Source organism: Bos taurus, chromosome 5 (assembly GCF_002263795.3).
Source record: "Bos taurus isolate L1 Dominette 01449 registration number 42190680 breed Hereford chromosome 5, ARS-UCD2.0, whole genome shotgun sequence".
Taxonomy (NCBI): domain Eukaryota; kingdom Metazoa; phylum Chordata; class Mammalia; order Artiodactyla; family Bovidae; genus Bos; species Bos taurus.
Genome location: NC_037332.1, coordinates 107398599 through 107413435, shown reverse-complemented (window position 1 = coordinate 107413435; position 14837 = coordinate 107398599). Strand labels below are relative to the sequence as shown.

General features: G+C 52.3%; 1 protein-coding gene across 2 annotated transcripts in view; it reads right to left on the bottom strand.

Annotated features, from left to right (window-relative positions):
• The window catches only part of B4GALNT3 (beta-1,4-N-acetyl-galactosaminyltransferase 3), a 97868-nt gene that overhangs the window by 22083 nt on the left and 60948 nt on the right, over positions 1-14837 (bottom strand). For both annotated transcript variants that reach the window (XM_024991825.2, NM_001206695.1), the window contains 2 exon segments: positions 2446-2549; positions 1404-1481 (listed from right to left, as the gene is read on the bottom strand). In XM_024991825.2, the coding sequence (XP_024847593.1) occupies positions 1404-1481; positions 2446-2549 (182 nt within the window).

Here is a 14837-nt window from a genome sequence, read left to right as displayed (position 1 = left end):
GTGATGTAATCCACTCTCTCAGGATTTAACCAGAGGCAATTTCACGGTAGATAACCTACCATCATATTTCGCATAACACCACCGCCTTCACTCTCGCCCCGCAGCAAATGGGTGGACTGGAAAGGAAATCACCCAGGCGGTAGAGACCAACCTGTGATAGGTGTGGATGAAGACAACTGGCTGGCCGCCACCACCCGGCCAAGAGAGGCCTGGACAAGTTGCATGGTCCGACGCCCAAATTTAAAATGTTCACCCCCAAATCACTATGCTGCTCTGGAATGTCTGCACAAGCGTTTACTCCAGGTAATCTTGTGTCTGTAATAAACCTGCAAGCCTCCGTTTCTATACCAAGAGAAAAAGAATCTGTCCAGTCCAACATAAACAAGAGGTGTGATGATGGTTATGACAATTTTTATTCACACGTTTGACCGCTTCCTATAAAAATTTTCTAAAGCAAGAGTTTCCTAGCATATAGTCCCTCAGTGCACTGGTTTCATAGAGCACCAAAGTTGAATGGAAAAAGGCAGTTTGGGAGGTGACTAAGTTTGGTGCGTGCTGGGAGAAATGAAGTCAAATAGAGGATGACAGAACTCAGCATCTTTCATGTACTAACATGTATTTTCAGGAAGTGGATGTCTATAGATTTTAAATCATATTTCACAGTGGATTCCTTTCTGACTGGAGTATCTTATGGGACTTAATGGTCCAAGAAAGACAGTTTGGGAAGCCGAATTTTACGACTGGGGACTGGCATAGACATGAAAGTCCCATAGCTTTCTTGAGCTTTACTTTTCTCACCCATAAAATGAGGACACTACACTGTCCCACTGGATCATAAAGCTGACAGGTTACACACAAAGCCCGGCACACGGTAGTACTTTTGTGCTTAGCTGCTCACTCGTGTCTCACTCTGTGTGACCCCATGGACTGTAGCCTGCCAGGTTCCTCTGTCCACAGGATTTTCCAGCAAGCATACTGGAGTGGATTCCAGGGGAATCTTCCCAGCCCAGGATTGAACCTCCTGCATTGGCAGGTGGATTCTTTACCACCGAGCCACCTGGGAAGCCCCTAGGTGGAAAACTTTAATAAAAACCACTTCTCTCTGTTAGTTAAGGAAGAAAATTCAGTGAGCCTGGACTCTAACTTTTTTCTTCAAATTAGACGACAAAAAACTTTTTTTTTGGCTCACTGAGCTGCATGTGGGATCTTAGTTCCCCAACCAGGGATCAATCCCAAACCCCCTACAGTGGAAGTGCAGAGTCTTAACCACTGGACCGCCAGGGAAGCCCCTAGATGAAAAACTTTAATAATAACCACTAGAATAAAATGCTCTGTGGCCTCTGGAGTGACCTACTAATATCAACACTGTTTTTTTAACCCTGCCTTTCAAGGAGCAGCCTCACCTCTGAGAGCCAGGGCACCGGCTTATTCCACTTCAGGTAGCTGCTGTTTCCACTCCCACCACGTGCTGAGCCTGGGTCCTGGCAGAACAGAGAAGAATGAACTTGGTGGGAATATGAAGGGGGCGATAGGACCGGGGCCCCTTGAATGTGCCTGAGGGGGATGCAGAGGGTCAAGAGACATAGTCCTGCTGTCGGAAGCTTGTCAACTTAAGGACATTCCTGTTTCTGGCCCACACACTGTCCCTCACCAACACACCTCCAACATAGACTTCTGGGATGTTTCCGCTTTCCTGACTTTTCTCAGTCTTCCCATACCAAAAGCATTCTTTTCTAATTAGACCAGGCTCTCCTGAGGACAGGGACCCTGCCTCCCTCTTCCTCTACACCCCCTTAGGGTGCAACTCATTTATCCTAACATTTGTCCCCCTGGGGACACCCCAACTCTTCCCTACCCTGTAGGTCCATGGGGTCAGTTAGGCTCTGGTCCAGCCTTGGGGGCAGTATCTGTTCTAGGCTCAGAAGCTCAACCTTACGGCTCCAAGCTGAACTGACCTTGAGTTCCCAAACCCCCACCCAGAGCTGCTTCTGGGGACCAGCAGCCCAAGAAACACTATCAGGAAAATGCTCCATTATTTGCAGCTATTTTCAGGGAGGGGTGTCTGTCTACCACATCATCTGTGACTCTTGGCTGCCAGCATCCGGGATTGTGACTGGAGGACCAGCCCAGTCATCCTAGCAGGAGGCGAGACGTGCTGGTCCTTCCTCCAGCCCCTGTTCTTGCAGAGATGGAGGCCACATCCCTGGACAGCTCAGACTTGGGCATCTTGAAGACATAATAAAGGCTTTGAGGAGGGAGGGCAGGATGGATATCTCTACCCACAAGGTAGGAGAGCCCAGGACGCCAGTCTGCCATCCAGGGCGTCCCTCTGCTCTGCTTCTCCTAACACAGGAAAGTGGAGGATGCCCTCAGGGCTATGTGGGTGGGCGGGTGGGGGACCCGAGTTAAGGCAGCAGCAAGGGGACAGCTGACCCTGCCACGTACCTTGGGGCCCAGCCTCTGGGGACGGTAGAACTGCAGATTCGGGTCCACAGCCGGAATGTTTCTGCTGGCCAGAGCCTTGGCCAGCTCCCTCCAGCTGCCGTACCCTGAGGAGGGGAAAGAGGAAGAGAGGAACAAGGTCAGTATGACCCGAAGACCGCATATATCCGTGAGACTCAGGGCAGGAAAACTGAGGGAATGGTATTCCTTCTGCTGCTCCTCACGGCTGGCTGTGGGGGTGGGGGTGTTGGGAGACAGTTACACCTTGGCCAAGGTCAACATGGCAGAAAGCGAGGACATGAGCTCATCTCCTGTTGGGATTTGCTGTCTTTCCTAAGTCAGAGAGGGAGCCAGGCCGGGTGAAAGCGGAGCTTTGTCCTGCCGCGGTGACCACCACAGGCTGCCTCTCCAGGCCTAATTTGCCCAAAAACCAAGGAAGAGTCTCACAGGATGGTGGAGCTGAGCTTTTTCCCTCCGCAACTTTCCCTCCTCCAAGCCAGGGAGCCAGCGGGGTTGTCTGACTGGGAGGCCCTCCCCCTGCCCACCGCTAGTTGCTGGGCAGCTGGATGGGCCAGAGCTAGGGGTGGGGGCAGGAAAGGGTGAGCCAGGACCTGGCGCCCACCAATCGGATCTAGCAACAGCCGGAGTCGTGAGATTCGAGGACCGGCTCCTCCTGGACTGACCTGGAGGCTGTGAGCCGGCTGACGCCTGTGCCCTCACACACAACCCGAGAAGGTCCCAGCCACACCACAGTGAGAGCGAGGGGACACGCGCGCATTCACCATCACGCAGAGGGGCTGCCAAGGGTGGGGTGGGAGAGTCAGAATTCAGCCGTCAGCACTGATGTCCACGGAGGGCTGGGGCCGCTCCCAGGTGAGCAGGATGGAGACTTTGATATGTGGAAACATGAGCCAGAATCACAGGCTTCCAGGAGCTGGGAGGGGCTTTCAAGACCACCTACTCGGGACTTCCCTGGGGGTCCAGTGGCTGGGACCCTGGGCTTCCAGTGCAGGGGGCCTGGGCTTGATCCCTGGTCAGGGAACTAGATCCCACATGCCACAATTAAAACTCGGCGCAGCCAAGAAAAAAAAACAAGACCACCTAGTCCTCATTTCAGGTGAGGCAATGGAACCCCAGTTATCTGGGCAGCAAACACAGTCAACCCCCTGTCCATGAGGGGTATGTTTAAGACCCCCCCACAGCAGATATCCTAAAACCACACAGAGTATCAAACTACATATATATGCTGTTTATTCATACACACCTATGATTAAGTTTAATTAGACACGGTGAGAGATTAACAATATGAAAAGTAAAATAGAACAATAATACAGTGTATCGTAATAAAAGTTATATGAGTCACTCTGTACAAATATTTTACTGTACAAAGTGAATGCCTTTGCCGTCTTAACTGAGCACTTATCATGCACTGAAGCTATAACTTGAGCAGTTTCAGGTTTGACAGCAAAACCAGTACAAATTTCTTTTCCCTTCTTCACAATTTCAGGAGTAGAAGATTTGCTCTTGCTGTAGATCTTAGCAAACTTGGTATATGATTTTTTTTTTCTTTATTAGGTTTCATCTCTTCACTTAAAAGAAGCACTTTAAGGGACTTCCCTGGTGGTCCAGTGGTTAAGACCTTGCACTTCCACTACTGGGAGCACAGGTTCAATCCCTGCTCTGGGGAACTAAGATCCCACAGGCCACATAGCATGGTCAAAAGGAGGCAACGCGTTAAGGCTTCGCTTTGGCAAATTCACATCCCCAGCATTACTACTCTTGCACTTCAGGGACAGTATTAAGTTGAGTAAGAGTCACCTGAACACAAGCAGTGCAATGCCAGGACAGTCTGATAGCCGAGATGGCCACTAGGAGACCAACGGGACGGGATGTGGGGGAGAAAGAGGGTGGCCCACCTCCTGGGCAGGACTGGACAGTGAGAGATTTCATCACACTGATCAGAACAGCACACAACTGAAAGCTTATGAATCGCTCACTTCTGGAATGTTCAATTTAATATTTTCAGACTGTGGTTGACCCTGGGTAACGGGAACATTAAAAGTGAAATCATGTCATGGATCGGGGCAAGCACTATAGTTCGGACGGAAACCACTTTGCTGCAAAGGTGCAGGAACCTCTGCAACAGCTTCCTCAAGATGCCCCTAGGACAGCGACTTCCCTGGGGGTCCAGGGCTAAGACTCCACGCTCCCAATGCAGGGGGCCCGGGTTCTATCCCTGGTCAGGGAACTCGATCCCACCTATCGCAACTAAGAGTTCCCTGCTGTAACTACAGATCCCGTGGACCACAACGAAGACCTAGCACAGCCAAAAAAGCAAATACATAAATGTTTTTAAATGAACCCCCAGGACACCACAGCGGGTGCTGCGTGAGAGTGAGACTGGCACCACTGGCCCCTAGGAGCCAAGAGCTCCCCGGAGGCCGAAGCATCCTAGGACCTCCACACCAGCACTGGTAGAGACACCTCCAGCCAAGCAGACACAGAGGAAAGAGCACAGCCCACAAACACAGGCCACAGCAGGTAGACACCAGCATTTTGCCCAGGTGTGTGTGTGAGTGACTCTGGGAGAGGGAGCTGGACAGTGGGGTGCAGTGGGGGCTTTTCTTTCCCACTCTGGGGGTGGCCCCTCAGGGTTTCCTTCGCACCTCCCAGGCATGATCTCATCTGAGCCTTGCAGAACCTGGGGAGATGAGCCAGGTCTGATTACCCCCCTGCACAGATGGGGAAAGAGACGCCGAGACCTGAAGGTCACAGAGTCCACTGCTGTTGCAAAGCCAGGGTCAGCCCAGACAGCCTGTCTATCTCACCGGCCAGTCTTTCCTCGTCCAGCCTATATTTTCTCCTGGGGATGCTGTCTGGGGAAGACTGTGGGGAATCTGGCAGGCAGAGGTCTTAGCTGGAGATTGGTGCCCCTGGGTTTCTACGCAGACATTAGCCGTCTGCTGCTGTTGTGTTTATTGAGACTTTTGCAGGTTTATCCCACCGCATCAAGGTCTCTGCTGTTTCCATGGCGGGCCAGCTGGCAGGCAGAAACAGGTCATACTAGTTCAACGCAGAGAGATGTTTTAGGGAAGCAGGATTCTGGGGCTGGTGATGTGAGATGAGGACAGGGGAGGGGGGCAAAAGGAGGAAGAATGTTCCGGAGCTGGTCCTGACTTTCTGCACGAGCTCACAGGAGAGATGCTTGTCCCCCACTAACCCTGCTCAGACACCACTAATGATGGAGCCCCGTCTCTGCCTAGGCCCCGGGGGCTCTGGGTTAGTGGCTGGGGCAGGCGGACATGTGATTCACACCGTGGGAGGGGAGGGTGGACAGGCACTGCCTTGTCTCTGCCTGGGGACGATTGGGTCACCTGTTCCTTGACTCTGTGTGGTGACTGAAGACCATCTCCTTGTAGACACAGGCATGAGAACACAACTCTGAAAACATAATGCACCACATTCTCACACACAGGGGTTCCTGTGTGTCTCACATCCACATTCTTTCCCACAGACTTGTCTTCACTTCCGGCCAAATTCTCTGGCTCCTGGAAGTCACGCAGAAGGCAAGATGACTTGCCCTATGGTCAATGGACTCTCACCGTGGTCTCACCATGCCTTGTCCTTATGTTTGCTGGGAAGGGACAAGGAACACCTGCTCCTGGACCAAACTCTGGATGGGCTCCTCTGAGCTCTCTTTTTGACTAGGCCTTGTCCTTAAGCCCTGTCCTTGGCCTGCCCAGCCCAGGTTTTAGGAAGAATCCTGTTAAGTCTGCTTACAGAATTCCCCCTATCCTTGATAGTTGAACCTGATAGGTAGCCAGGGTCCTGTTGGGCTTTGCTGGCAGGAGTCCCCCAGCCTGATGGCTCCTCCTGGTCACTTCCCATCCGCTGACCCCTCACTCTGCCTATGCACTGTGAATCCCCAGCTGCCTTTGCTGTCTTTGGAACTGAGCTTAGCTCTATACCATGGTCTTTCTCCCATACTGTGACAGTTTCGAGTTCAATCTGTCACCTTTAACTTGTGCCTGGCTCTACTTATGTCTCTCTTTTTAAAAAAATTATTTATTTATTTTAATTGGAGGATAATTACTTTACAATATTGTGATGGGTTTTGCCATACATCAGTATGAACCATGTATGAACAGGCATACATGTGTCTCCTCCATCCTGAACACCCCTCCCACCTTCCCCCACCTTATCCCTCTAGGTTGTCCCAGAGCACCAGCTTTGGGTGCCCAGCATCATACACCAAACTCGCATGGGTCATCTATTTTACATATGGTAATGTGCCAGGAGAAATATCAATAACCTCGGATATGCAGATGACACCACCCTTATGGCAGAAAGCAAAGAACAAAAGAGCCTTTTGATGAAAGTGAAAGAGGAGACCGAAAAAGTTGGCTTAAAGCTCAACATTCAGGAAACTAAGATCATGGCATCCGGTCCCATCACTTCATGGCAAATAGATGGGGAAACAGTGGAAACAGTGGCTGACTTTATTTTTCGGGCTCCAAAATTACTGCAGATGGTGATTGCAGCCATGAAATTAAAAGAAGCTTGCTCCTTGGAAGGAAAGTTATAACCAACCTAGACAGCATATTAAAAAGCAGAGACATTACTTTGCCAACAAAGGTCCGTCTAGTCAAGGCTATGGTTTTTCCAGTGGTCATGTATGGATGTCAGAGTTGGACTATAAAGAAAGCTGAGTGCCTAAGAATTGATGCTTTTGAACTGTGGTGTTGGAGAAGACTCTTGAGAGTCCCTTGGACTGCAAGGAGATCCAACCAGTCCATCCTAAAGGAGACCAGTCCTGGGTATTCACTGGAAGGACTGATGTTGAAGCTGAAATTCCAATACTTTGGCCATCTGATGGGAAGAGCTGACTCATTGGAAAAGACCCTGATGCTGGGAAAGATTGAGGGCAGGAGGAGAAGGATGACAGAGGATGAGATGGCTGGATGGCATCACCAACTTGATGGACATGGGTTTGGGTGGACTCTGGGAGTTGGTGATGGACAGGGAGGCCTGGCATGCTGCGGTTCATGGGGTCACAAAGAGTCGGGCACGACTGAGCGACTGAACTGAACTGATGCTGGGAAAGATTGAGGGCAGGAGGAGAAGAGGACAACAGAGGATGAGATAGTTGGATGGCATCACCAACTCAATGGACATGAGTTTGGGTAGGCTCCGGGAGTTGGTGATGGACAGGGAGGCCTGGTGTGCTGCAGTTCATGAGGTCGCAAAGAGTTGGACATGACTGAGCGACTGAACTGAACTGAATGTGTATATCTCAATGCTATTCTCTCCTCCCACCCTCTCCTCCCACTGAGTCCAAAAGTCTGTTCTTTATGTTGGTGTCTCCTTTGCTTCTTTTTTTTTCTTTGGCTGCACTGCATGGCATGCAGGATCTTAGTTCCCCGACCAGGGATCAAACCTGCATCCTTTGCAGTGGAAGTGTGGAGTCTTAACCATTGGACTGCCAGGGAAGTCCCTTTATTTCTCTTTAAAAGAGGGTAAGAGGTGGGTTTCCCAGTGAACAAGGACAAATCCACTGAAGGGAGGGGAGGCCAGTGGTTAAACCTAACTGGGCCCTGCCTGGGTCACAGACACAGGGCCCAGTTAGGTACATGGCTTTGAAATACCTGGAGCGAGACAGTCAACAGCCCAGGTTAGCAATTCAAGGAGCAGGAAATGCTCTTTGCAGATGTCACAGTATGGAAAAGACAAGAAGGCTCTGGAGTCAGAAAGGTCTCTCTGGCTTTCCTCCATGAGAAACGGTGGCCGGACCGCATGAGCAACTAGTTGAAGCTCTTTGACCTGGTTTCCTCCTCCGGCTGGTGGGGGTGATGACACCTGCCCCACGGGAATGCCACGAGGAGCCAGTGATGTCCGTCAGGCCTGGTGTGCGGTCGGACAGAGTTAACACTCCTTCCTCCAACAACATCTGCTGAAGACATGAACTCCAGCCACTTCAGAATGTTGCAAACTACAGACAGCCAGTGGCTGCTGTCTCCTCTCCGTACAGAGCAGGCAGACCACAGGCCAGCAGTGACTCCGTGGTAAGGGTACAGACAGTCTCCTCTCTGCTGCGCGGCTGCTCCCTGCACCCCTCCACCTATTCCCCGCTACCCTCCACCCATGTTAATATTCACTGAATCCATAGTAGGCATCAGGCACTGTGCGGGGCTTTTCCTGTGTTCACTCTGCCAGTAGAGACCTCAGCCCTGATCAGCCTCTCTGCAGGGACCAGGAGCTAAAGAATGTGCCAATTCAACTACTGACACTTGTCACCTGCCCTCAGCTAAGTGAACTCCAACTCCCGGCCAGAGTGCCAGCTGCCAGGGCCTGTCTCTCCTGCACCAGGTGTCACATTTGTGCCAGGAGACAGACACCCTGATCTCAGGTGACAGACAAACACCAGCAATGGGCCTCACATTCGGGCCTCACATTCTGCCCTCACAGAGCTGGGCTATCAAGTTCAGCATCAGCCCCTACGCCACCAACGCCCCTCCCCTGCATAGCATGGACTCTTCAAAGGCCTAGAGATCATCTCTTCAGCTCTTAGGTGAAAATATGGCATACGCACAGCCCATGGTCCTTTATTATCTTTTTTTTTCCCCCCAAAAAACTCTCATGTGCATTATTTCACTGCATCCTCACCACCTCCGGCCTGGGCAGGGCTGCACTGTTAAGGGCTGGCGTCTGCCCTGAGCTAAGACACACTTTGCAAGACGGGAAGGCCTGAGCCCTCGAGGGCCGCAGGAAGGCGGGGCTGAAGGACGAGCCAGCAGGGCGGGTAAAGGACCCAAAGACCCGAGGTGAATGCAGACGATTTGCTAAGAAGCTCAGCATCTGTACAGAGACAAGGTGATGAACCCTGGAGGAGCCAAGCGGAGAAAGAGCCCTCGTCCCACCAGAGAACAGCAGGCTGTCCAGGGGACGGGAGGTTGTGACACCCGGGCACAGCTCCACCAAGGCTGGGAACCAGCACTGCTTCCCGGGACCAGAAAGCAAGACTAACTCTGACCTTGGCATGCACCTGAGGGCCAGTCACACGGGCCCTGCAGAGCAAAGCTGCTGTGGCTGGACGCCAGCAGGCCCCGGGCGCCACCAGAAACCCAAGGTGGCACAGACAGCTAGGGGTGGAGCCAGGCACTGTCACCTGAGAGAGAGTCTCAGACGGCAAAGACACAGCCTTTCCTTTCCAGTCGTGACACCCCAGGGACCTGATGCAAGAGGAATGATTATTACTGCAACCTTAGCATGTACGGGTCATACACGTACTTATGTTTATGGTAAAAGAAATATAGATGATTCTATTCAGGACAACAAGCCTAGAGGAAAACAGGGCTTAGAGGATAAAAACCTCATTGAAGTCACAAGGATAGCAGGTAGGGTTTGAACCCTGAATCCTAAATTCCACGCTCTCTACGGGACACACTTGAGAACCTGATCCAATTCTGCCACCACCATCACCGTCCCTTCCTACTCACCCCCACACCTCCCACACGAGCTCCCCGCCCCTCCAATTTAGCCAATAACACCTCCCCAAACAAGCCCCAGAACAGCCATGCCTGCTTGCTCAGTCGTGTCTGATTATTTGCGACCCCAGGCTCCTCTGTCTATGGGGATTCTCCAGGCATGAATATGGTAGTGGGTAGCCATTCCCTTCTCCAGGGGATCATCCCAACTCAGGGATCAAACCCAGGTCTCCCACATTGCAGGCAGAGCCACCTGGTGGCACTGAGCCACCAGGGAAGCCTAAGAATAATAGAGTGGGTGGCCTATCCCTTCTCCAGGGGATCTCCCCAGCCCAAGGACTGAACTGGGGTCTCCTGCATTGTAGGCGGATTCTTTACCATCTGAGCTACCAGGGAAGCCCAGAAAGACCCAAACACCCCCGAAGAGCTGGAAAACTGGACAGAAAGCATCTGCACACAGGCCTACTACCCTTGCCCTGGTCTCTGAGCCTCGTGCTTCTCAACACAAGGGCGAGCCACGCAGCAGCCGTGGGTCACGCTCTCTCGGAGCTCAGGTGTATGGGTGGGAAGGGGGTATGGGATGGGAGATGGGTGGGGCCCCAAAGTCTCCCCAGACCCTCCGATTTGATAAGCAGAGATACAGGAAGGGCCCCAAAGAGCCTCTTCCCCTCCTCACCTGCCGCCCCCTCCAGATGCTGTGCTCAGAGTCAAACAGCCAGCTGCCCGCTCCTCCCTGCCGAGCTAGCTTCTCACCACCCCCAGCACCCTGCCGAACCAGCCGAACCAGCCGGGAGCTGCTGCGGGGCCTGGATGAGCAGGGTAGGCAGGGGCTTGCCAACCAGACACCAGGGACTGTCCCTACCGCCCTACCTGGGCCGCCTGAGGGGACCCAAAGGGGGCGATGGAGCTGTGCAGGGACGTGCTGGGCACTTTAGCCCTGCTGCCATGTCCTGCTCACCGGGACTGCCAGATCTGAGTGAAAGACTCTAAGGGGATGGATGAAGCAAGGAGACAGAGGGAGGGAGCAAATGCCCTTTGTCTTCTGTGCTCTGCTTGGGGAGCACAGGATGTACCTGCACACGGACCCGCACTGTAACTTTCTGCCACCCTCCAGCCGTGGACTGACCCACACTGACCTCCCTGAAGGTCTGGCCAGGCCCCAGGGCGCTTCCAGGATATTGTCATCATCATCATCACCGTGACAAAGAAAAAACAGAACTGACAACACTTCAGGCCCTTGGGTACACGTCCAGGTCTATACAGCACAGTCACAGGTACACACACAGTTCTGTCTGGGGGAGTCTTGACAAAGACGCTTGATGAAATATGATGGTTTCTGGAAAATCTAAAGGTAACAGGGTCCAGGGGGGCCTCCCAGGTGGTAATAGTGGCAAAGAAACTGCCTGCCAATTCAGAAGACGTAAAAGACTCGGATTTGATCCCTGGGTCAGGAAGATCCCCTGGAGGAGGGAATGGCTACCCACTCCAGTACTCTCGCCTGGGAAATCCCATGAACAGAGGAGCCTGGCGGGCTACAGTCCATGGGGCTGCAAAGAGTCAGAGACAACTGAAGCAGCTCAGCACCCGGACACACAGCAGGGTCCAGGGTTTCTAAAACAGGCCCAGACCCACTTAACTCGGGTGGGTGGACGAGGACGAGGACTCCTCAGGTCAGACTGTCTTGTCCAGTCATCCCTCCTGACTGGGACACAGAGCAGCTTCTAAATGTGGAGAAGCAGAGGGACAACCCTTTCCTGTCTTGGAGAAAAGCGGGAGTTCAGAGGTGGTCAAGGGTAAGCAGTCAGCAGACTGCGAAGAGCATGAATCAATGAACCAACCAATCCCCAGGCATTTACTGAGCACCTGGTATATCCTTGGAGCTCAGCTAAGTGTTGCGATGGAGAGAAAGGTAGAAGTGGAGTCTTTCTCATCCTTCACTCAAGGTGCACTCGGGATGGACGTCATGTGAACGAAGGGACCGATGTGTCTGTGGCCCCCTGTGCCTGCTCTGGGCTCGGGCCCCATCCCACGCAGGGTGAGCACAAGCAGACGACACACACGTGCACGCCGGGCAGCTGGGTTCACAGGGGCTAATGGCATGGTCCTGTGACTATCTCCAAGACTTGAGGGAACCTCAGACAAAGTGCTCTACTAACATTTCTTGGGATCAGAGAACCAGTCTCTAGGATCCCAGAGTTCAAGAGAGGCAACACAGACGGAAGAAAACCCTGGAGTCAGCCCAGCAGACAGGACCTCCCTGAAGACCTGACATGGCCCACGGAAGCCCTGGCATGTGGAGCCACCATGGGCTCTAGGCGCTTGGGCTTCTGTAGTTGTGGTGCATGGGCTTAACTGTGCCATGGCACGTGGATCTTCCCGGATCAGGGACTGTACCTACGTCTCCTGCATTGGCAGGCAGATTCTTTACCACTGAACCACCAGGGAAGTCCCGGCTCATTTTTAAAAAATATTTCCTAACAAGTATCCTTTGTTTATTGAGTGGGAAAACAACAGAATCCAAAGGAAGGAGGAAGAGAGAGGAACCCTGAGGCTAAGACAGTTTCCAAGGTCCACAGAGGGACTCGGTTTGGTACCTGGAGCCACGGATATGCAGGCCCCTTCCCCCAGGTGTCTCCGCTGCAAACAATTACTCTTTCAAGCATCTTGCTTCTCCCTTCTCCATCAGCCTGAGGGCAAGGAAGATGCAGGGTCTGATCTGAAGGGCTGCCAGCTGCCGGGGGGAAGGTCTGATGGAGCTGACTTGCCAAAGTCAAGCTGAGGTTGTTGTAACCTGTCCTGGGAAGGAAGGCAAAGAGTGGGGAAGAAGGGCATGCCCACAGCTGCTCTGGTCTCCAACGGAGAACCTAGGGCCTGCATTCCTTGTGCCCGGAATATCACCCAAGGGTGATACCACACTTAGGATGGAGGCCATCGCCATGTGCTACCCCCAGCCCCAAGCTGGCATCCCACACCATCCAGATCCATCCATGGGATCCATCAGATCAGAGCTCTCTTATCTGTTCATCCCGATCCTATTGAAGAGGAAAAGTTAAAATTTTACATAACATCCTGATCGTTCTGCCTCTGGAACTCAGCTTGCTCCTTATAAAGTCTGGATCATGTAGGTCACCTAGTCTCAGAAAGTGGGGACTTAACAATACTAGGAACTGGAGCTTATCTCAGCCACCCTTGTCCTGCTCTTTGAAATTGTCCAGCCCTGAAAGCCTGCTTAATCACGCCTGTCTGATTAAAGGTTAGGCATCCCCTTCCCCATCTTGACTGCTGTTCCCAAGCGTGAAACCCCTTAGCTTAAACAAGTGTATTAGCAGCTAGTGTTGCCCACCATTGTAGGTCTATAAAAACTCTGTAACCCCTTTGTTCAGGGCCCAGAGCTTGGGGTGTTAACTCCTCTGAGCCCACTGGTGTAATAAACCTGAGTTTTCCAACTCTCCGAATGTGGTGCTTGGCTTCTCGATTACTGGTTTCTGCAACACTATGAGTCGTGTCCACCTTGTTGACGGGTCACAGAGACCCACAGCCTAGTTAACGGACTTGCCTAACAATGTCAAAGAGGAGCCTGGGTAAGCCCAGGCTAGAGCCAAGGGCTCAATGTTCACCACATCACAGCACCATACTCACCTGTGGCTGTGGGATTCAGTGAGCTACAGGGAGCCTGGGTGGGGGAGGACCTGGCTGCACCCACTCTGGAAGAGGGCCGACCATTAGCACCATGCTGGCAGGAACCAGGTCTCATTATTATATTCCCACCATGTAAATCGGCTGGAATTAGAATCACCATGCTACTTCCTGTCTCTATGAATCTGACCATTGGACATCTCATCTAAGTAGAATCATACAATATTTGACCTTTGTGTCCAGCTTCTTTCACTTAATATTTTCAAGGTTCATCCACATGGTATCATGTGTCAGAATTTCCTTCCTTGTGCAGGCTGGACCACATCCCATCGTATGGATGGACCACATTTTGTTTCTCTGTTCATCCGCTGATGAACATCTGGGTCATATCTACCTTCGGCCACTGTGCTCTGAACACAGGTGGGCGAGTGTCGGTTCCAATCCCTGCCTTCTTTCCGGAAGGCACTGTCTTTTAAACTGCTGAAAATGGATTCTCCCGGCAGCACAGAGGATAAGAATCCACCTGCCAAGTCAGGGGATGCAGGTTCAAACCCTGGCCCGGGAAGATTCCACATGTTGAGGAGCAAAGAAGTCCCTGTGTCACAACTTCTGAGCCAAAGCTATAGAGCCTGTAAGCTGCAACGACTTAAGCCTGCACACTCTAGGGCCCACGAGCCACAACTATGAAAGCCCACGCTCCTAGACCCCTGTGCTCTGCAACAAGAGAAGACACGGTAACGAGAAGCTTGCGCACCGCACCTAGAGATTAGCCCTCCGCTCATCGTAACTAGAGAAAGACCTCGTGCAGCAACAAAACCAGTGCAGCCAGAAAGAAATACTAAAAGAAAACCCACTCTCTTAAACTGCCTAAATGTTTGTCCATTCTTCCAGAGACAGGCCAGAGGGCGGGGATCAGGCTGCCACCCTCATGGTAGAGACACGGTGGGAACCTCATGTTCACCTGAGAGCAGCCTCCCCGGTGACAGGTTAGGAGGGGGAACAGAACTTCCAAGTGGACCCAGGATGGGCCCTCCTCAGGGACAGTGATGTCCTAGTCCACCAGCCTGTGTGGAAACAAGCAACTTCAATACAACCCAGCCTCAGAGAGAGGCAACGTTGCCTGGGCCCCTGGAACTGCAGCCCGGTGCCAACAGGAGTCCACAAACTGGTCCTCAGGGAGACAGGTACGGAGGCTCAGAGCAAGCATTATGAACCCGTGAGTGCAAGCTGAGGTTTCTGTAATATCAACATAGTACAGGGGGTGGAGGCCATCTG